General features: G+C 49.1%; 1 protein-coding gene across 1 annotated transcript; it reads left to right on the top strand.

Moving 5' to 3' along the window:
- Nucleotides 1–5,908: 5,908 nt before the first annotated feature.
- On the top strand, nt 5,909–17,777 carry LOC308042687 (tectonic-3-like; the record flags this gene model as incomplete). The annotated part of the gene is made up of 13 exons (XM_080348282.1): nt 5,909–6,317; nt 6,863–7,012; nt 9,076–9,206; nt 9,534–9,642; nt 9,713–9,831; nt 10,924–10,959; nt 11,363–11,437; nt 11,539–11,664; nt 12,694–12,789; nt 13,073–13,170; nt 13,774–13,936; nt 14,689–14,826; nt 17,058–17,777. The coding sequence occupies 13 exons, from the start codon at nt 5,909–5,911 to the stop codon at nt 17,277–17,279; spliced, it is 1,872 nt and encodes a 623-aa protein (XP_080204408.1). The 3' UTR covers nt 17,280–17,777.
- Nucleotides 17,778–22,799: the final 5,022 nt, after the last annotated feature.

Here is a 22,799-nt window from a genome sequence, read left to right on the forward strand (position 1 = left end):
CATTAAAATAAACATTGTAATCACAGTAGCACACCTACTGTGAAATGTATTCTGCTGGCAAGAGAATATACGTGTACTGTTGTGTTCAACAGGTCAGCGCAGTTGAAGCCAACAAAATAAAGACCCCTTTCAGAAGCAAAGGCCTGTATCTTAGCCTAAGGAGATACAAGAAAGGGAAATGATCTCCGATAGTCGTAATCTTAAGCCTTAGTGTTTGTGTCACCATCAGCAAATGAGGGTGTCGTTAATAGAAATTGCACACATTTGACCAGCTTTCTGAACGTTTTCAAATGTAGCATCCCCCTCTTTCACTGAGATTTTCAGTTTCCTGGCAGTGTCTATGGGAAATATTTATGGAGGTATTTCTTTATCACTGAATTACTACTGTGATTTGTTTTTCGTGTGTTTCATATGGTGCTTCAGCCTGACACGCGAGGAGCCTGAAAACCAGCGACACCATGGAGCAGGTCGGTGCTGAGCTCCGTCTGTGTCGTGGCGCACAGCACCGCCCGCGCCCCGTTGCTTCCTGTGGTGGTCTCATACTTGACATACATTTGAAATCGTTGGGAGAACCCGGCATCCACAAACACGGGCAGCTTTTCCAGAAATTTCCAAAAGGGCTGAACTAATTAGGAATTTGTATCTATTTTCTGAATATATCTGAAAATCATTTGTTCGTGTTCTGTATTTCTGGCTAACCTTGTGGATCACTTAGTTTTTTTAGAAGCAGTGAAGTTACTGTGTTAGGTTTCTTACCAGAATGGGTGGTTCAGACTTCTGGTTTTTCCTGTACTCATATTCAACAATTCAATAATTTAAGAGCTGACATAGAAATTTCCCATGCTATAGGTGCACTGAGGTGAGCTACAGATAAGAACAGTAAACTGAGTCAGGACCATTATTGATTTTGGGAATTCTTGTTCTGAATTTCACACAAGCCGTCGGCTGTGAAAGTCGATGGCAGCTGCGCTACAGCAGCTTCTGCACTGCAGAAGAGGAGGAAGAGGGGTTTTCAGGAGCGCAGAGAGTCATTTTCCTGGACAATCAGAAGCTGTACTAAATTCCTTATGAAAATATTCTATATTATGGGTGTCTGATTATCTGACTGGGTAATAGAATATGCTTACTAACCGTGTCACGGTGATGGTGTCCGCACTGCTGTTCTCTGTCTTCCTTTTCTGTTTAATGCCAAGATTTCAAGGGGCAGATCCCTGCTCACAATTTGGTTTCATTAGCACAACGAAGGCACGGTCACAGTCAGTAAGAAAAACGGTTTCGTGCTGCAGGCCCGACGTGTTCGTTCGGAAACCGCTGCGGGTGGCCTGGAGAACAACGTCTAAGGACAGAGCAAAGCTGAGGAGGCGCCAGCGCCGGCGGAATTACAGGTGGAGCTGAATCGTGGGTGTCCGGGGGAGGTTTTGATGGAAACGTCGGGTGTGCTCGGAGCAGACAGCCTGACCCTTCTGGTGCTGATGAGCTTGTCTGCTAAGTCCTCAGCATTCGCGGAGCAGCCAGGACAGTCTGTTCTTCTACTGTTGTGACAGATACTTATTAATTGCCTGTCAATACGCTGTCAGAGCCTTAACTAAGAGTTTCTGTTGGAAGGAAAGAAAGTATTTCCAAAAATACTTGCAGTTCAGTCATGTCCTCAGAATTTATCTGGACTTGTAACTCCTGAAGTAGCTTGCAGAAGATAAATGAGTGTGAAGGACGCTGCCGCTGAGGTGACGTGTCTGTAATCATTCGGCTAATCCTGGCAGTGAGTAGCAGCTAAATTGCATAGAGCGGTAAGCGTGATACTGGCCGAGTATTTTACAGAAGAAAAACTATTCCAGTACATGGTGACTGAATCAGGACCCCGATGTCACTTAGAAGTCATAAGAAATATCTAAACATACTGTCTTCATCATTGACTAATAATTAATAGAAAGCTAGAACAAAATGTCTTGGCAGTTGTAGGAGCTGTCACCTACCCGATCAGTGATATCCACTTTAAAAAATGCAAGTACTTGCTTCAGAGGAGGTTTGGAGATAACAGTGCCGTGTTGCCCATGCGGTTGCCCGTGGCCGGCACAGCGATGCTCCTCGTTCCCGCCCTGGGCACGGCGATGCTCCTCGTTCCTGCCCTGGGCACAGCGATGCTCCTCGTTCCCCACCCTGGGCACAGCGATGCTCCTCGTTCCTGCCCTGGGCACGGCGATGCTCCTCGTTCCCCACCCTGGGCACGGCGATGCTCCTCGTTCCTGCCCTGGGCACAGCGATGCTCCTCGTTCCCCACCCTGGGCACAGCGATGCTCCTCGTTCCTGCCCTGGGCACAGCGATGCTCCTCGTTCCCCACCCTGGGCACGGCGATGCTCCTCGTTCCTGCCCTGGGCACGGCGATGCTCCTCGTTCCTGCCCTGGGCACGGCGATGCTCCTCGTTCCCCACCCTGGGCACAGCGATGCTCCTCGTTCCTGCCCTGGGCACAGCGATGCTCCTCGTTCCCCACCCTGGGCACAGCGATGCTCCTCGTTCCCCACCCTGGGCACAGCGATGCTCCTCGTTCCTGCCCTGGGCACGGCGATGCTCCTCGTTCCTGCTCTGGGCACGGCGATGCTCCTCGTTCCTGCTCTGGGCACGGCGATGCTCCTCATTCCCGCCCTGTGCACGGCGATGCTCCTCGTTCCTGCCCCAGGCACAGCGATGCTCCTCGTTCCTGCTCTGGGCACGGCGATGCTCCTCGTTCCTGCCCCAGGCACAGCGATGCTCCTCGTTCCTGCCCCAGGCACAGCGATGCTCCTCGTTCCTGCTCTGGGCACGGCGATGCTCCTCGTTCCTGCCCTGGGCACGGCGATGCTCCTCGTTCCTGCCCCGGGCATGGCGATGCTCCTCGTTCCTGCCCTGGGCACAGCGATGCTCCTCGTTCCTGCCCCGGGCACAGCGATGCTCCTCGTTCCTGCCCCAGGCACAGCGATGCTCCTCGTTCCTGCCCCGGGCACGGCGATGCTCCTCGTTCCTGCCCCGGGCACGGCGATGCTCCTCGTTCCTGCCCCGGGCACGGCGATGCTCCTCGTTCCTGCTCTGGGCACGGCGATGCTCCTCGTTCCTGCTCTGGGCACGGCGATGCTCCTCGTTCCCGCCCCGGGCAGCCCTTGCTGTGCCTGAGGCACAGTTGCCAAGACACGGTTTGTCAGGAAAGGGAGCAGAGGTGGGTTTTCCTGCCCACCCCAGTGTCCTGCTGGAGCATCGGTCACCGTGTCTGACAAACGTGAACCGGCGCACTCGGCACACGCCGCAGCCACTACTGTTACGTCTTTCAAAAGTAATCAGAATGTCTTGTCCTGTCCTTTTCCCTTAGCCGGGCCATTGGAGCCTTGCTGTTGTGTACGGAACGCAGCACGCTGTCGCCCGGTCCGCGTCTCCAGGCGTCCCCGCTGGAGCTGCTCCGGGAACGCGCTGCTGCTCCTTCCAGTGCCCGCGGTGCGGAACCTCCCCGGACACGCGGGCCTCGGAGGCCCAGGGCCCTGCTCCCGTTACAGGTACCCAGACTCTGATCCTGCACTCTGGCTACTCGCTGCTTATCGCAGCAAATGGAGGTTTACTCGTGTTCCCGCGTGCCTGCACGGAACAGCAAGCGCATCTGCACGGAGTAAATGTGGCTAGAAGTATCATATGGGTTACATTTTCTGGTCCAGGCAGAGGCAGAATTTAAGCATCGCGATTCCCTTCAGTGAGAGAGACATTCCTTTGCTACAGTCGCATCTGTGCAGCGGAGCAGTGCCTGTGTTCGTACCACCGTACTGGCTCCTGTGCTATTTTTATAGGGTTCATTTTTCTCCTCCAACAGAGTTCATTAGTATTTGTCCTGAATGACACTGATTTTTATTCCATCTGAAAATACCTATTTAGCATTTTTTGCTTATTAGTATTGCAAGTACTGACATTAGAAACCTAAATGGTACATACATTGAAATAAATTTGTGCAGGAGTTCTACAAGCCTTTCTGCTTCTTCATCAGTATGATTCAGGGGACATGGCCTACATCTGTACTCAATCAAACAGGGCTGTGTTGGCCAATATAATCTTAATTGTTTGACATTTTTATAGCAATTCATTGAGACTAAAGAGAGATGACTACATTAATATCTTGATGCAGCTAGATAATAGCTGAGCTCAAACCGATGTGCCAAATTGCTGAAAGGCTCTTAAATTCTTGTACAGATTTTAACTCTTTGTGACAAAGAAAAGGAAAAAGGCTTCAATATAAATGTAATTAAGAGAAAGAATAGTACAATTTATAATATGAAGTATTATAATAAAGAACATTATCATAAATTTTCTAAGAATCTTCACTAATCATTTACAAATTATATTTCTCAATAATTGATATGAGAATTATTGTTAATGTTCATGACTCTGTTTTCTTGGCTAATAATTTTCACTGGGGTTAAAATCAAACAGAAAAGGTTTAGCCAACCAATAGGTCCGTTACCGCTCCAGCCGGACGTGAACAGACGGGCGGGAGCAGGCGGGGGCTCCGCGGGGGCTGGGCCCGGCCGGGCTGGGGCCGAGGGGCCCATCCAGCCCTCCTGCGCGGGCGCTTGTTCGGAGCGGGTCTCTGGGCGGGATCGCCGGTCAGAGAGCTGGAGAACTGCAGAAGTGGTTTATTGGGGGGTTTTGCTCTGAGCCTGGAGAGCTGAATGCAAGAGAAAGCAGGTACTAATACTGCAGCTGAAGCCAGAAACACGGAGAAATACGTTTGACAAACTTGGTTTGACTGCTAGTTGCCGTTTCGCTTTCAGAGCCCTGGGCCGGGAAGACTCAGTGTGGGCAAGGACGAGGTCTTGTTACTCCAAAGTGGAAACCCTGACATGTGGATAAGTAATTAAAAAAAAAAATTGCAGAAGGCGCAACGTGATTATCATTAATTGCAACTGTGTCAACTAGAGGTTAATTAGAGGTTAATCTCCAGTTCCACTACCTCAGAGCTATGCTGGGATGATCCTGCTTATGATTAACTGTTGGTAGTGCTGGTCCTTAACGAGAGTCGCTGCCCTTGTGCACAGGCACCCGCTTTGCGCAGGTGCTGTCTCCTCTAGCAGGGCTCTGCAGGTGCACGTGCCTTTAGGACAAACAAAATCTGTGTATTAAGGTATTGGCGTCTTCGAAAAGCAGCGGCCGGTCCCCAGAGCAGCCGTGCTGTGTGCTGCCAGGGCCGCCCCGCCGCGTTCTCTCTTACTGAAATAATTTATTTTGGAAGGTATTTTAAAATCCTTGTTTGTTTTGTTGGTGGTTTGGGTTCTGTTTGTTTGTGTGGGGTTTTTTGTTTGTGTTTTTGGTTTGGTTTTTTTGTGAGGTGGTGTTTTCCATTTTTTTCCCATGCAGAAATTCGTTTTTATTTTTCAATGTACAGCCTTGCGTGCCGATTCCCACCCGCCTCGGGGAGCGCCCGCAGCCGTGCCCGCAGCGTGACCGCAGCCGTGCCCGCAGCGCCGCTGCACCGGAGCGGTGGTTCCCGTCGCTCGCACGTGCCGCTCGTCACGGCCCGAGCCTGCGGAGCCGCGCGCGCCGGCCACAGCCGTTGGCTGCGGATCGCACCGAACAGCGGCGCCGGACGCAGCGCCCGGCGGGGCCGAGCTGTGCGCCTGTTCCACCGCCCGCCCCGCCGTGACGGAAAACGGGAGACACCGCAGCTGAGCCTCCGGGGCTTCCCGATGAGGGTGGTGACGCCATGTCCGCCCCAGCTCCAGACAGGAGGAACCGGCTCCCCGCCGCCATTCTCGCTCCGCCCGCGCAGCCCCTCGGCCGCCCCCGCGCGCCGCGCGCCGATGGCAGCGCAGGCCCCGCCGGAGCCCCCAGCCTGGCGGTGGCGCAGACCCCGCCCGCGCATGCGCCTCTGCGCGTTTCTTAGCGACGACGCGACGCCATGAGCGGGGCCCGCGCGCTGCTGCTGGCGCTGCTGCTGGCGCGGCTGCTGGCGCGGCTGCGCGGCCCCGGCCCCGCGCGGGCAGCCCCCGCCGAGCTCGCCGCGGGGGCCGCGCGCCGGGCTGCTCCCCGAAGCCAGGACGCGGCCTCGGGCCGGAGCGCCGCTGCTGCTGCTGCCGCCCCGGGCTGCGGCGCCCAGCTCCCCGGCGCCCAGCTCCCCGGCGCCCAGCTCCCCGGCGCCCAGCTCCCCGCCGCCCAGCTCCCCGCCGCCGGGCCCCGCCGCGGCCGTCCCGCTCCTCCGCTCCGCCGCCGCCCGCGGGCAGCCCGCGCCGCCCTCCGCCGCCCCGACCGCCACCGGCCGCCCGGCGTCTCCGGCCTGCGCGGCCCCGCCGCGTCCCGCCGCTCCGGCGGCAGCAGGTGGGCAGGGGCCGGGCCCAGGGGTGGACCGGGCACCCGCGGGAGCCGCGGTTCGGCCGCCTGCGGTTCGGGGTCACAGCTGGTTCCGCGCCCCGGGCCCGGAAGGTTTCCCGCGGGCGAAGCCGAGCCCGGCTCTGCGGGGACGCGGTTGGCAGTGGGAGCGAGAAAGGCTGAGGGAAAAAGAACTGTGATGCGCAACTGAGAGACAGTAAAGCGGCTACAGACTGCGAGACGCGCTCCGCGAGCAAGGCGGTTTGAGCTGGGGAGCGAAGATGTGCGGGTGGATCCTGTCCGCAGGCCGCGGCGGTGGGGAGACCGGGCAGCTGTGACACAGACACCGAATTTCTTTACTACTTGTTGTTCCAGAATTTGAGTGATTTCTAAATATACAAATAGAGACGAGAGAGGCTTTCTGTAATTGATTAGCAATGCAAATTCTGCAGTAACTCATGTCAGATGATGAAAAGTAGTACTGTGTTGTCTTGCTGGTATTTGGTGATGTAAGATATGAAGTGATCAAGAATAGCCTCTTTAACAGTCTGCTCGGTGGGATCTTGTCTCTGCAGGTCTGTGAGCCAAGTGTGTGTAGAGAAATCACTCGTGTTCAGAAGTAACACCCCTTATGCTACCGATATCGTTGCTGTCCCTGGTGGACGTGATCTGCTGTTCTGTGTGCAGCTGGATGACTGTGAGTGACCTTTCTTTCCCCACGTTTAATTCATAGGTTGCCTCTGCTTAGGGAATATTTTTTTAAAAAAACATGTGATAACTGTTACTAATTACTTGGGCTGTTATAATTATAGAGAGACCATAATGAATCAGTCCCATCACCAAAGGCAAACAAGAAAAAAAGATCATTGTACTCAGTTTAAAAGTAGGGTCTCTGCCAAACACAAATCAGCCTTCATCAACTGCTGTTGTGTCTGAGATCTCATTGAAAGGAAGAATCATCTGTGTCCATATTGACAGCACCAGATTTTTCTGTCCATTTAATATTTGGACCCCATATCAGTCACACTATCAGGCCCGCTGAACAAGCCCTAGACATTTGATTGCATGTGTATGTGAGGTATAGCACACCCGGGAGCAACAGAATTCACTGCTTGTGTGGCATTTTCCTTCTCTGTGCTTGTTGGAAGAACATCTGTGAAAGACTTTATTTGGGATCACCTGAAGGATGATAAAATTTTCTGGCAGAAACAGCCTTTTCCCCATTGGCCTTCCCCAAGGAAATATAGAAACACATATGTTCTCATCAGCCGATTGTGAAAGAAGCCTTTCCAGGGTGGATGGTGGCAGGAGCTACTGCTGCCAGAAATACAATCCAGCCTTCTCTGAACCTAATGAATTACCGTGGCCAGTAACAGAGGTTGTGATGCACAAGTTGACTTCACCTCGTTGAAGCCATTGCTAGCAGGTGCCAGAGTGGTGTTCAGGTTTTACTGATACTTCTTTGTGATACTTCTGAAAGATGCAGGTTTTACTGCAGGTTTTTACTTCCTCTGCCTGTCACTAATTGCTCTTTCAGTGGCTGTCCTCATCCTTCTTGACTGCAGTACTCTATTTCAGCTGTCTTTCCTGAAGTGTAGAACATCCTTTGCTTTACCCAGTCATCTTTCTTGCCTATTTTTCTGGCTATTGCCATCCTTCAATTTGCTTTATTTTTCTACTTTTTCAGACTGTTGTTCTCCATCTGACAGCTGTTCATATGTCTGGCATTCCTCTAACCTTGATAGCTTGTCACACCCAATCTCCTCTTTCTTTTGTGCTCTCTGTGGCCCTTTCTTCCTTTTGGTGACAACCAGCAGTTGGACAAGGGGCAATGGGTTCAAACTGGAACACAAAAGGTTCCTTTTAAATTTGAGAAGCAACTTGTTGGGGTGAGGGTGGCAGAGCCTGGCCCAGGCTGCCCAGGGGGTTGTGGAGTCTCCTTCTGTGCAGACATTCCAACCCGCCTGGACACCTTCCTGTGTCACCTCAGCTGGGTGTTCCTGCTCCATGGGGGGATTGCGCTGGATGAGCTTTCCAGGGCCCTTCAGCCCCTGACACTCTGGGGTTCTGTGGTATGATCTGTAGTCCTTGAACTCTGTAAGACGTTTTATTTTGATGGATTAAAAAGTTTATTGTTCAAACAAGTCCATTAGGGTGAGTCTACATAGTACGTTCTTAATAATTTACCATTTTATGACTTAGTGTTTTAGCAGTAATAATTTAATATGTTGTAACGCTGTAGTTGTACCGAGTACTGCTGGGTCAGGAGGGCGTCACTGTGGGATACCCATAGAAAGTCTGGGTGGTTTTTTGTTTTGGTTTTGTTTTTTTAGCATGCCTGTTCATATGTACCACCCTTAATTCTTTTGAATCCATTTAATGTTACTTTTAGTGAACTCACACACTGGTAGTGTTTTGTCATTGAAATGTCATGTGTGTCTAATTTGGGCATCCTACAATAATTAGAGCACATGTTAAGATAGTTAACTTAAGCAGTTTTCATGCCTTTTGTAAAGTTACATTTGTGTATTGATACCTGTCTCCTGTGAAACAGTGTGAACTGGATATCATCTTGTTCATATTTCATATTAGCCTGTTAGTAGTGTTACTATGCATTAATTAATATAAGGTACTATCTAGCTTATGATTACTAAAGTTGTTCCTTTTAAAAATATTGGCACAATATTTATTTTTTCCTAGATCTGTCTTTTCTAGAGATTTGATATTGGTGGATTATTTTTTTCTCTTTTTACCCTTTAGCAAAGCTGAACTATTTCCAACAGCCACAGGACATTAAGGAATCTGATTTTGTGGAGTTTTTAGAGAAGTATGGCAGACACTCTTTCTTAGCACCATCACAAGTCCAGCCGTCGTTCTCTGCCTTTTACCGGGTGAGCTGAAAGGAACCAGCAATCTGTCTGCAGATGTGTTTTTGCTAAAGCTGTCTGTAATGAGATCTAACGAGACCAGATGGAAAGATTCTTATTCTTCTACCTGTAATCCGTATTATCTCTCTGCTCCTTTAATTCCTTGTTGTGTGAAAAGTTTGTTATTAGTTTCTTGTATTTAAAAGTTAGAACAACCCTTTAGACAAAAGCGGGTGTACGCTAAGGAGAAGTATAAATTTGCCTCTGTGCCCTGATGCTGTCGTCACCTTGCACTCGGCCTTTGCATTCCACAGTCACTTCGTCTGTGATTTCTCCAAATTGTCTTTTCAGGCTGGTGATCCTATCCTGATCTACTTTGATTCGTCATCTGTACTGAGCACGCTCAGACAGCCAGTAAAAATGGGAGCCAGCGGACTCTGTGTTGATGGAAATCCTGCTGGTCAGTAAAGGGGGAAGAATTTCTTGGGATGGTTTATGTCAGCTTTATCCATTGTCATGTCTTAACTCAGGCTTCCTGGACAGTAAAAGCACAAGCTGTACTCGGATTTTTGCCAACTTGAGCAAGAGCTGCGTTACTGACCCTGCCCTGGCTGCTGCCTCCTACTACCGTGACTTCTCTGTGCTGAAGGTGCGTGTCACATTTCTTCCTTTTGCTCAACATCGTATTTGCTTGATTTTCCATTCCAGTTCCAGCTATCTGCAAAACTAAAGGTCATCTGGTGTGTTATCCCTGATCTCCGGATTGTTAAGGCCTTCTTGCTGGAAATCCTGTTAAAACAGACGTGGTAGTGATAACCCTCAATTCAAACTACTTTCCAGGAAATTTCAGTTACTAGCAAATTCTTAATGCATTTAATAGGTTCTTCTTTAGTACTCATAGTCTTAATGGTTTAACTAGAACTCTCATTTTAAACAGACTGTTTATCAAAGTGTTACTGTCCATTCCATGACTTGCTCAACCAAGCAACGTGCATGTTCTTAATAAAGAATGAGGATTTGTTTTACACAACATGTTACCTCTAAAACCACTCTGAAGGCTACTTATCAATATTAGCTTTATTTACATGCACAGATTGAATTCCATATCAATTTCTCCATTATTTGTCCTGACAATAGTTTCAAAATAGCCGATTAATTGTTCTGGGTTCATCATGCTGGTCTTACTGGATGTTAACATGAAAGAAAATACCTCTTTTCTCCTCTTAGAGTTCTCTGGTGTTCCAAGGTAAAACAGCGGTGTAAATATTAACACCTTAGTAAGGCTAATGGCTCAGTTTGCCCTACATAGCCTACAGGTAAATCTGATTCTACTGATTACATTTAACCATGTTTTCGGGCCTTTCTTTGTCACTGTGCCCAAAGTGTAATTTCTCCTCAAACGGCAGCTGATGTAATTATGTGCTTCCAGAAGGGGGAGCTCCAGGAATGGATCAAAAATGCTGATGCTTTCAAGTACCTGCATTCTGCAGGTCATTAGCAGGGCCAAAAATAAATTGTCTCGTCTAATGTTCTAAAAATGCTCTCTGTGGATCGTGTGTGTGAGTTATGTGTGTGGTTTCACAAATTGATTACAAGTTGTACATATCTGGAATAAAGCAAGTTTTTCTCAATATAATATCTAGGCACTATTTAGTGATGGTTTCATGACTTCAGGCACTTGCAAACCTAGGAAACTGGTTGTCTTTTTGGTGATGTATGTTGTTCTGTTTGTTTTCCCCAGGTCCCAATTAATGACACCATCGTGCAGTCCATGAAGGTAATGAAACTAATTTCTGCTTCTGAAATAAAACATTACTGAAGTCTTAGGCATTCATAGTAATGCCCATGGGTTGGGAACTTTGGAGGAATGTTTGGAACTTTGTTTGGAATGTTCTGTGTCTGAGACAGATTTTTTGGACAAAAGTGTGACATTATAGAAAAAAAATCAGGGAGATAAGGAAAGATGTATTTCCAAATGAATGGGCATAAATAGGGCTGGAGTCAGGGAGGCAGCTTGTTTTCATAGGAAAAAATGGGCATCTGTAGCAGGGTTATGTGCCCACAGATCACAGCTACAGCAGGAGGTAAATCTGACTTGAGTAGAAAAGCAGTGGGAAAGAGTGAGAACGGCACAGTCGTTTTGAACAGCTGCTAATTGCTGATGTGCTCACTGTCTCCAGGTGAAGGTCACCGCGGTGGCAGCACCTGGAGCGCCCCACATGAAGGATAACACATGTCACAATGTTGTTTCTCAGGTATCTGAATCTTCTTTCCTTTAGTCAGCTCAACATTAGCTTAAAGTCATGGCCCTGTTACCTGCCCCTGCCTCTGATCCTTCTCTGAACTGGACTTCCAGGTGATCTATGAGATAGAATTCAGCAGCACGCGTGGGATCCAGAGCGTTTCTGTGCGGTTCGAAGTCAGCAGCGTCTCTGGGAGCGCGGGGTCCGCTCTGCAGCAGCGCTTCACCTTCCGCTTCTGGGTCAGTGCCCGCGCTCTCCCGGACTCCGACCAAGTCTGTTGTCTGTAGTTTGTGACCTAGTGTTGTGCAGATGACACGTGGAAAGATTAGAGCAGTGTCACTGTGGTGTGGTGGTACTAGAACCCTGGGACATGGCTGCTGGTCAAGGGAAGGAGGGGCACTGCTCTGGTCTCAAATAAATCATATTAGTAGGAAAACTCAAGCTCAGTGCAAGCATGCAGTCTCGCACGGCACAAGCTTGAAGGGCATGGTTATTTTAATCTATTTTTGTTGGGTTTTTTTAATTTGCTTTGGGGATTTTTTTTGGTGGGGGGAGAAGGGGAGAGAACGCCATCAGGGTCACCAGCACAGTGTTGCGAAGGAAGGGCTGGAGCTGTGCTGTATGTGAGGCATTCAGTGTTTGCAAACAAAGTTTCTAAATTCATTACAGGTGCTTATTTAACTTGGCCTGTGCAGCAGGGAAAAAAGTGTTGCTTTGGAGGGGGTGGAAATCTGGGAAATACTAACGTGTGTTGGAGTTCGTATAAACCTTGTCCCATGGAGGCAATGTAACGTGGGATAAGGGGTGACCTCAGGGGCTGATAAGTGCAGTGCAACCTTGCTGAGGTTGTCCCCAGAGGTCCTCCCCATAAAACAATTTAGAAGTGGAACCTGCCACTTCAGAATCGGGGTCAAGGCAGGTTTGTTCTGCTCATCATCTGTAGAATTGCCCAGACAGGTGTGTTCACTTCCTTTGGGACAAATGCTGAGCAACAGGAATTTGTTGTCTCAAGAACTGTCTCGGTAACATCCACGTTTCGGGGCACTGGCGTTTAGTTTTTACCTCCTGGAGTGCAGATGATCTTGTCAGGTAAGAAAGAGGATTTGGAAACAAATAGTGGATGTATAGTAGTGCATAATATTTGGTCATTCAAAAAATGGGTTACATTTATGTTTTTGAGAATGTGAATTTGATCTTCTGAGAAGAATGGATCTTACCAATGCTAATGTTTTCCTCTTCCTTTCTTTCCTTCCTTTGCCTCTTCGTAGACCAGGACTCTTTCTCATACGTTGCCTAGAAGTGGAAACCCGGGCTACATCCCTGAAGCACCACTGCTGACTGCACACGGTGGTGCCACGCAGCACGTATCCTTTGTCTGCCGTCCGTTTTATTTATCACCGGGTTTACTGACGGCTGGTGCTCCACTGTCTGGACTTCTGAGATTCTTTACCTGAGAGACCTTTACCTGTGAGGAGGTACCTCAGTGTTACATTGCAGCCATCAGCAGGCCTTCTGGTCACAACCAAACGATAGTCCTGCGATGGGGATGAAGAGGAATGTGGGGAGAGAGGATTGTTAAATACAAGCCGAATGTCCAGAATTGTCTGTTTATGCTTTTGTTTGGCTTCTTGACACGCAGTCTGTCAGATGAGCGTTTTACAAAGCGAAGGTGATGGAAGTTGCTCACGGTTCCTCAGACACACAGTACAATTTGGAAGAAATATGAGGACAGGCTGCAAGCTCAGGTAACAACACGCTCTGCAGTTGCCCTTCCTGGCACTTTTAGGAGGTGTGCACTGATTTAGCGTGTTTTTGTAGTCTCACACACTGCTGTGGAGCTTAGGTCCTTCCTGAGGTCACCAATGGGTCGCTACAGGTCTTTCATATACTGCTAACAGGACTTTAATATCAGAGAGAGGGTGGACTTCTAGAACAATCTGAACATTGCGAAGGTTTTCTGCAACACGTTGACAGTGTAGTCTGGCAACATGTCTTGGGCAAGAGTGGAATTTTTATTTGAGAAGTGAAGTATAATGCAACCTTAGTGATTGTGTTGATGTGGATCGTTCGTTTGTTGGTGACGGGGCAGGTATGTGACCACTGATGTGATAAGATGACTAGACAGCTGTTGGTTTTCCTTACCGCTTGTGACCCTCCCATGTTGTTGTTCTCCCTTCTCATTGCAGAGAGCATTGAATCTGTATCCGTTTAATACCAGTACTTCATCATGATTCTGTTGACTCGTTACAAGAGCAGAAGTAATACGCTTTACGAACGAAGGATGTTGATAGTGTTTTTTTCCGGTCCAGGAGATCACTTTGTCAAAGTTGTTGTTTTCTCATTTCCAGCCTGTCCCAAATGCCGGAAGGCGATAACTGCGGTCACGCGCGGCAGCAGCTGCAGCGGGCCCTGCGGGGGCCGCGCGGAGCCGACGTGGCCGTGACTGGCAGCGCTGGCTCCAGCCAGGCGGAGCAGTGGGCGCCCATTCTGAGTCGGAACTGCAGTGTGCAGGTAACCTGAATGCAGAGACACCAGCTGTGAACATCTTTCCTTCCTGATCTTCATATTCCCTTGGGGAAGCATGCACATGGGGGAAAAAAAAAGAACCAGCTTGTTTATCTGGGCTTCCTTTCTTTGTGCGATGATCCACTGATTCTCAGGGGTCTCAGGCCGTGTAAGCAGTCACTCTTATTATGGTTGGTCGCACTAGGATACTCACTAAAAAAAATAAATCCTGACATTTAATATCTCTTAAATGCTGTGCCTGCTGTTTAAATGGGCAAAAGGAGTTTAACAGTGGATCCGGTCGTGTATTGCCTAGCTTTCTGATAGCCGCCTAGAACTAAAACTACCTGGTTAATTCCTGTTAATTTGGTGCTTTTATTATTGTTGTCCTTTCTGATTTTCCAGTTTCTAGCGATATTTATATATTACGTAATATGGGTAAAAGTTTGCAATTCAAGTACTTATGGAAGAAATTCTATTTTAATAATTATTAATTTGTTGGGAGATGGCCTAATAGAATAAAAAATCCAAGTGGTAGAGCTGAGATCAATTTTGTTTGGAAATGAGGTGACTATGAAATGGATAGATACAGCTCTGAAATGGGTGGTTGACCTGACCAGAAGTTACGGGGTTAGTGCTGAAGTGACTGATTCAGGTTCTGTTGCCTATGCTAAAAAAAAATTAGATTTTGATGATAATGGTCCTTTTTCACATTTAAAATACTATGTTAAGGTGTTTGGGGTATATTTTGTTCTCAGGCTGTGAATTGTACTTCCTGTTGCATGGTTCCTGTGACCCTGGAGATACAGATACTGTGGACTAAGGTTGGCCTCCTGTCCAACCCACAAGCTCAGATACTGGGTGCACGATACCTTTATCAGTGCCAGCCCCTGAAGGTATGGAACCCAAACCTGCTCCCTGTCACAGAGGTAATCGAATGGGATTCACATTGTTTAAAAAACAAGGAATCAAATGATCTTGGTATTACTGAGTTGAGTTTAGCAATGATCTGTCTGCAATGGCAAGAGTTCGTATTTAACAGCTCCATAGAGAAAGGTGGTTTTATGGTCTCACCAGTACTGTCCTCAGTCAATTGTACAGCTGGAAAAGGTGCCTTCTTTACAATCCCAAACCGCATTCTGCCCCTTAAGGACTCAAACTTTAAACTTTTAATTATGCTGGATATAAAGTTGTTGTTACAAATATTCAATAACTATATGTTTATCTAGTTGTCTCTTAAAGCCTTGATATGGAATGTGAGTTGATGTATATTTAACAGACTCCATAGCATGCTGCTCATCTGTGCAATAAGATGTTTCTGTTTCTCTGGGGGTTCTGAAATCACCAACAGGTAGCTAATGCTGATGGCAGAAGATTTGAAGAACCAGGGGGAGAGGTTGTACGCCAGAAAGCAGGTTTCTGAGAGAAGATTATATGATGGGAAGATTCAGAGTCAGATTGGACAGGGCTCTGAGCAACCTGATCTAGTTGAAGATGTCCCTGTGTACTGGAGGGGGTTTGGACCAGCTGAGCTTTAAAGGTCCCTTCCAGCCCAAACTGTTGGGTGGTTCTATGATGCCAGCAGGAAGGTGGAGCTAACCCGTCCACACGGGAGAATTAAGTCTTTTGCTATTGTGTCCATGGACCCCATTTTGGTGCAAGGCTTGACTCCTGACACGAGTGCCAGTCAGGTAGCGCATACACTTCAAGGCTTATAGTTCTCTGCGAGGGCTTTAGGGGGAGCAGCTGACACCCGCCCACGGCGCCCGCTGTGGCACAGGGAGTGTCTGATCTGCTGCCGCTCTTTGAACTCCAGGCTCGGTCTAAATGAGGTTTTACACCACTTGTTTGGATGTGTCTCCTGGTACCTCTTTATCCTCCCTTCTTGCAATGTACATGAAAAAAGAACACGGCAGAAAATGTTCACCTTGTAAAATATGTTGTAGCCGCCCTGGAGCAGGGGTGCTCAGCGGCCCAGGACCAGGGGCCACCTCTGGGCAACAGAGCTGGGCTGGGGGTGGACCCAGCTGAGGGGCCTCATGCTGACGCGCTTGGGATTGGGGCTGGTGCAGGTGGATTTAAGGGCTCTGCTCATGAAGCATCTTTGCAGACCCCTGATAGAACCATGTATTGCAGTAGGACTCTGCCCAATGCATTGCTCATTACGTTTTTCTTTTATATTTGAGCACAAAAGTGTTATTAATTTGCCTTGAGAGCTACCACAACAATTCCCCAACAGGATTCTCCGTATTTTTCTCTTGAAAGTAATGAACTCTGTTTTGAAGCTTTTTCAAACACTTTCCACACAACTTTGCTCTCAGGGCGACCTTCCGGCTTGTTTCCAGGGGAGGAAGGAGGCGGTGGTCTCGCAGGCTGGCGCGGCCGTGCCAGCGCGGAGAGAGGCTGCGGGTGCAGCCCCTTCCCGCGGGCAGCGCGGTCCCGGATCGCCCGGGCGCACCGTGACGCTCCGCGCGGCTCCGGGAGCGGGCGCGCTCGTTGTCTTGCAGCGTTCTGCTGGGACAGAAAGGAACTGAGGCCTTAGAAGTTCAGTGCCCTTTTCCATCTTTACCGCCTGACCTACCAATCTGCCTCCTTTCTGAAACACCATGCTACAATGGGAGAAATAAATTCCTTGTTGCATCAGGTCCCTGCTTTATTTTATTGGCATTTTCTGGAAAGGATCAAATCTTGTGGCAGTCCTGTCTGTTTCTGGCAGCAATCACGTGTTCAAAGAGCCAGGTGATCTTGTCTTACATAAAAAGTACAATTTTATTAAAAATAAAGCTAGCTTTCCTTCTCATGACCCACTAGCCGATGTGTCTCCTGTGAGCAGGCGGCTTGCTTTAGCAGAGCTGGAGTCGCTGCTTCCATTCTGGAGATCTGTAACATGTGATGTGCAGTAGCTGCTGATCTTTCCTGAGACCTGTGCCCTCCATTTACCGGAGAAGGATTGATTTGGGGAAAGAGGAGTTACTCCACTAAAAATATATATCTGCAACACTTAACTCCTACCATCCTAAAGGCATTTGGTTTGCCAGTCACCTACAGTGGGTCTCCATTAGCATTGAGGAGAGATGTATCTTTTGCATTAATCTTGCTGAACTCTGTGCTTTCCTCCTTGTCGCAGTTCCTGAGCACAAGCGCGGTACCTTTGGCGGCTGTTGTCACTTTCATGGACGTGACGGAATGGCCGGAGCCCCCGCGAGGCCAGCCACAAGTGCACTGGAAACTCCCATTTGACATCTTTTTCCCATTCAAGGTGGCAGCGAACTTTGAAAGAAGTTATAGAGGTGATCTGGCTGCCTGTTTTTTGTTGCTTCTAGTACTGTCTAGTATTCTCTGCTTTTGAAAAGTCAAAGAGTCAGGGCCTGTCAGTGAACTGATACACGCAGAAAATGGTGCAGATCATAGACTTTTCTCCTCAGGCTCTTACACCGCGCCTGTGGTACCGATGTGCCTTCTGTTCCTGGACTGAGCTGCGGGACTAGTTTTGTACTGTGTCCTCGCACGCCCCTGTTCTCCGTGCGCAGCACCTGCGAGCCTCACTGCGGTGAAACACCCGAGAGGCGGAGGGATCCCGAGAAATCGCATTAACGAAGAACAAGGAGGAGGACGTTAAAGTGAACATTCCCTGTTCCTAGAAACCAGGAGTGCTTTCTAAACCAAGTTCAGCGCAAGTGTTTTGGAGCTGCATTCGGTCATCTTTCTGTTGGAGAAGGACCTGATTTTTCTATGTGGAACTAACCGAACATTTAAAATACAGGAGTGCCCCCCAGCTGGCCTGAATTACTATTTTATGAGTAGACATGTTGCCAGTCACCTTGAACCTGTCCTCGTTCTGTGATGACTGTGCCTCTGTGACAGGTTTTGGCTTTTATTTTTCTGTCTTTTCAAATACAGATGTTCAATTGAAATTTGTGTTTTAATCACTGTTAACATTAACAATAGTGTTACACAAAGCAAAGTAATTGTAAATGTCTCATCCTCTGAAATATAGTTGAATTTTAGTTGTTTGTCAAGACAGCTTTCTTCCTGATATTTCTCTTTCTTGAATAAGCAGACCTGAATATGTGTTTTCCTACATAAGAAACAGTCTCTTGTGGCTCCAGGTAGGAACTGGGCTGGTCATGATAGCCACTGAAATTCTAGATGGCACATCGGAGAGATTTGTGAACAGTCCTAAAGAAGAAAATCAATTATTTTAGGAAGAATTTGTAGATGTAGTACGAGACTGAAGCTGACCGCGGTGCTCTACTGCTGGTTCAGTCTTTGGGACCGGAATGTAAGTTTACTGGTTTTGAAGCTGAAGGTGATCTGATCGTCAGGCCTGCCACACTGCGTCACGCCGGCGGAGGAAATCTGCTCCGTCCTTCCTTGGACTTGTTGGATGACAATAGCTTTTTTTAGCAAATTATTTATTATCTTAAATTCTTCACATGATGGAAAAATCTGCCCCATCTAATGTCAAGTGGAATCAATGATGGGCAAGAAAATCAGAGAAATGTGACCTACCTTTAGCAAAACCTGTTGCCTTTGTACTGTGCATAGCAACTGTTGCTCTTCCTCATTATGAACTTAAACAGAGGAGTGCAAAAATAGAATTAAAAACTTGTAATTGGTCAGGATATGAAAGGTTATAATCTGCATGTCCTGGTTTTGCTTTTATTCAGGTTACGAGGTAACTTCACGTATTTAACTTTGAGGTGGTTTGCGTGGTTTATGAGCTTGGAAAGAATTCCACGCCCGTGTCTGTGGCCGTGGGGCAGCCCGGGGCCGCGGGTCCGGGCCCACCCGAGAGCAGCGACCTGTGATCCCGGTCAGACCCGTAACGTGTTTGCAAAGCTTTTAGCAAAACGCATTTGCAGCATGTCACACGTCCTCTCGTGCTCCTAATTTGCAGAATCCAGAAAATTAATTTAGAGGTGACAATAACTGAATTGAACAGAGTTAATTGGAGAAACTTGGCAGGTGTCATTTGTCAAGCGTGTCAGGCTATGGCTTGAATTAAAAGGATCTGGCATCTCTGTTTCCCGCATTATTGAGATAATTCAATTAGGTGAGTACAGAGATTCTTTTTTTTCTATGAGCTGCTGTAAGTCCTGTAAGAATGCGTTATGTTACTGCTGTAATTCTCTACCGTATCCCTGATGTCCAACGTGTATTTTCTAGCACACCGTGGGCTCCCGTGAATGTCCTCACTGCAGGAGACAGGGCTGGACAGAGCCTCGTCCTCCCCAGGCACGTTCCGTTCCAGCCACGGCAAACGGGGGTCACGGCTGGAACAAAAAAATGTCCCTTCCCGCGGCCGCAGCGCGACGGGGACACGCGGGGACACGCGGGGACACGCGGGGGGCAGCGCGAGTGCAAACCCAACCCCTCCCGCGCTGCTCTGAGCCAGAGCGCGGCACGCGCCGCTGCTGCCGCTGCTGCGGTCGCGCCCGCTGGCACCGGAGCGCTCCCTCCGCCCCGCGCGCCGGCACGCGCCGGCAGCGCCCGAGCCCCCCGCCCGCCCCCTCCAGCAGCGCGCGGGCTCGAGCTCACGTGCGCCGCGCCGTCGGGCGGGGCCGGAAGCAGCGGGACGCGCCGCGCGGGTGAGTGTGCGCAGCGCCGCCGCGCTCGGGGCCGCCACCCCCGGCGTCCCGCGGTGCGCTCCCCGCCGCGCGCTCCCCGCCGCCGCGGCCGCGTGCTGGCGAGCAGCCTCGGGCGGCCGTCCGGGCTGTGGCCGGCTCGGGGAGCAGCCTGCGCTGCGCCCGTGGGGTGGCGGCGACGCCCGGCAGAGGGCCAGCGCGGTTGCCGCCGCTGCCGCCTCGGGAGCCCCCAAACCGGGCCGGCGCGGCCGCCCCAGGCTGAGCGCGGAGCTGCGGTGCGGCCGGCCCGGGGCTGAGCGCGGAGCTGCGGTGCGGCTGGCCCGGGGCTGAGCCGCCGTCCCGCGGTGGGTGGGAGCGGCTGCGCCGTTGCCCGCAGCAGAGGAACGAGACTCGGGGGTGAGGAAGGGAAGCGAGCTGTGCGCAGAGGTGCTGCCCGCGCGCTCCCGCTTCTTCTTGCCCTCGCGAGCTTTGCAGGGCCTGGCGAACCCCGGTTCGGGTTCTGTGGAGGCCGCAGCGGCCGCTGCTGCCGGGGGTCACCGGCCGCGTGGAGGTGCGGTTCGGAGCCCTGCGGGCGCGGCGCCGGCGGGAGCTGCGGTTCGGAGCCCTGCGGGCGCGGCGCCGGCGGGAGCTGCGGTTCGGAGCCCTGCGGGCGCGGCGCCGGCGGGAGCTGCGGTTCGGAGCCCTGCGGGCGCGGCGCCGGCGGGAGCTGCGCCGGGCTCCCTGCGGCTGTGAGAGCAGAGCTGCACCCTGCTGAGGTCTCTTTTTCCTTGCTCATCTCTTCTGGCCACTTACAAGATTTCTTCATGTCCAAATAAAATGTTTAAACCCTCCTGGCGCCTGCATGACACACCAAAGTTATTACCTAGGTTTTGACCTAACTCTTGGTGATAAACCTGTTGTTCACTTAGTGTTTCTTCACGGGAGATATAACAGGGCCAGATTAGAGGGTTATTTTAGGAAACCTGATAGTTCTCTGAAGTAATAAAACTGTAGATAAATGAGACTTAACAAGCAAAGCTTACATGGTTTTCCAAAACCCGTAGGCAAGTGGCTCTGTACCATGACATCAAGAACAGTTTTATTTTCTTAAATGAAAGAAATTAAAATGCTTTAACAAATGAATATACCTGTGCTGAGTCTGTACCCTAAAAAATTATGGATACTCTGAAGTGTTTACCTTGAAAAATCAGAGATGGGTCTCACTATGACATGAGCCAGTGCTTAAAGCTCCCTTGGATTAATCCTGTCAGGCCCCATCGACCTGCAGGGATCCCGCTGGAGCCGAAAATCCTGCACATATTTCATATTGATTGGGCGTTTATTGTCCTCGCAGCCATGGTTTTCTAGCCCGGAGTTATGGGCGCCCCGAAGTCCATCATTGGTGTTGAAGGCGAGAAAGCACTAAAAGTCTCAGCTTTGTCTGTGTCCCTGTTCATGAGGTGACCATGCTCATCAAGTAATGAGCCCATGTTATTTCTGGCTTGCCTTTGCCATTAACATATTTTAAAAAGCCCTTTTTAGTTGTTCCTTGCAGTTCTGGCCAGATTCAGCTCTAGTGGAGCTTCGGCCACACAAATTTCTTCGCGGTAGTGGCGAGCAGACTTCTCTTTATTCTGTCCTTGCATTTCCCTGGCTGTTGTGTCTCCTGGGTGTGAAGAAGTGTCTGGGTACTTGATCTGCATGTTATCGCTCAGTGACGCTGTTGTCACTCTACTAACCATAGCTATTACAAAATTTTTATTCAGTCTCCATCATTTTTCCTGAATAATCTTTAGCACTTGTACAACCTTGATTTGAGAGCTGTGGGGAAAGTGGAACAGAACTGGGATGCCAGCTCTGTCATCTTCATCCTTATCCGCTGGTGGAACCCGATGTTCTGCTGCTCAGCGCTGAAAACAGGTTGTAGAATAAAGCAGCCGGATTTGATCCAGGCAAGAGCAGAGAGTGACGTGAGGAGGAGGGAAACGCTTGAAAGATGCGAACTAACCCTGTCTGGAGGTTTCTTGGTGAGGACTAATGTTTGATTAAATTAACCTGTGTTCTCACCTTCCTCACTTAGTAATCTTGATTAAAGCTGCTACTCTGTGTGACTTTTTTCTTTTTTGTTAGTTGGGGAGGAAAAAACCAAGTCTTTGAATGAAGATAATGAAGATCCACCTGCGTTTGTTGCAGTCGTGTCCAGGACTGAGGGCGGACTGTAGCACGTCTGTCTACACACATTGTTAATACCATCGCGATGGTTTCGTTTCATGCTTTTTCTCCAAGGTAGAACTCTGTTTACGGTTACTCAGGGTGTTCACTCCCCGCAGCCGGTTTCCCATTGCCCACTTCTGCTGTGCCTGCTCTGCACTGAGGGAAATAACTGCTGACCAGGCAGGAAATCCAAGATTCCTTGCCACTAACAAGCATGCTTCCCTAAAAGCTCGTGGTTCCATGTGGCAGATGAAAGTACCAATTTAGTTTCTATTAATTTTCTCTTACCAATTCTTCCTCTATTTCAGTGTCTGAAAAAGAAAAGCAGTATCTGCAGGGGTTGAGGAAAACCTGATGCCTTTTATTTGGAAGCACATTTGAAAGAAGTGGCATGTGCTAAAAATTGGCCAGGTGAGCATAAAATGAGGGGATTCCTGCTTCTTGTTAGCTGTTTAAAAATCAAAATGAAGGCTTGGCTTCACATAAAAGATCAGCTGCTGGCATAATATTTTAAATCACTGTTCTGTCTTTTTTTGAGTGTGTGACCAACACTCCGGTGTTGTTGCTGCAATTACACGTGAGGTTCATCGTTGCCGACAGCTGGAGTGGCGAGGAGGGGAGAGCGGGCCCCGTGTGCATTGTGAAGATCAAAACAGATTCCAGCTCTCACAAAGTGATGTCCAGATAGCCTTCTATCGAAGTGATTACCTTGTACTTATTTTGAGTCTTTTGGGGGTTGGTTTGTTTTCCCTTGTGTGGAGATAGTGAAATCTTAATGTCAGATAATTGTGAATTGATTCTTCTATAAATTATTGAGAAACTAGGGGTTTTGCAAATGTCTTGAACTCTACCCCCACCACTTGAATATTGTTCACTCTTCATGAGGCTTTCTGCACCATTGTAAGACTTTCAGAGAAGATTGTTTCCTGATCCCAGAAGGTGATATGCTTAAGATTTAAAAACAAAACAAAGCCAAACCACAAAATAAACAATCCCCCAAACAAACGTCACACAAAACAAAAAAAACCCAAATACTGTCTTGTAACAACATGAGAATTAGAACTGTTGGAATTCGTTTGAATAGGAAA

Source organism: Nesoenas mayeri (assembly GCF_963082525.1).
Source record: "Nesoenas mayeri genome assembly, chromosome: 7".
Taxonomy (NCBI): Eukaryota; Metazoa; Chordata; class Aves; order Columbiformes; family Columbidae; genus Nesoenas; species Nesoenas mayeri.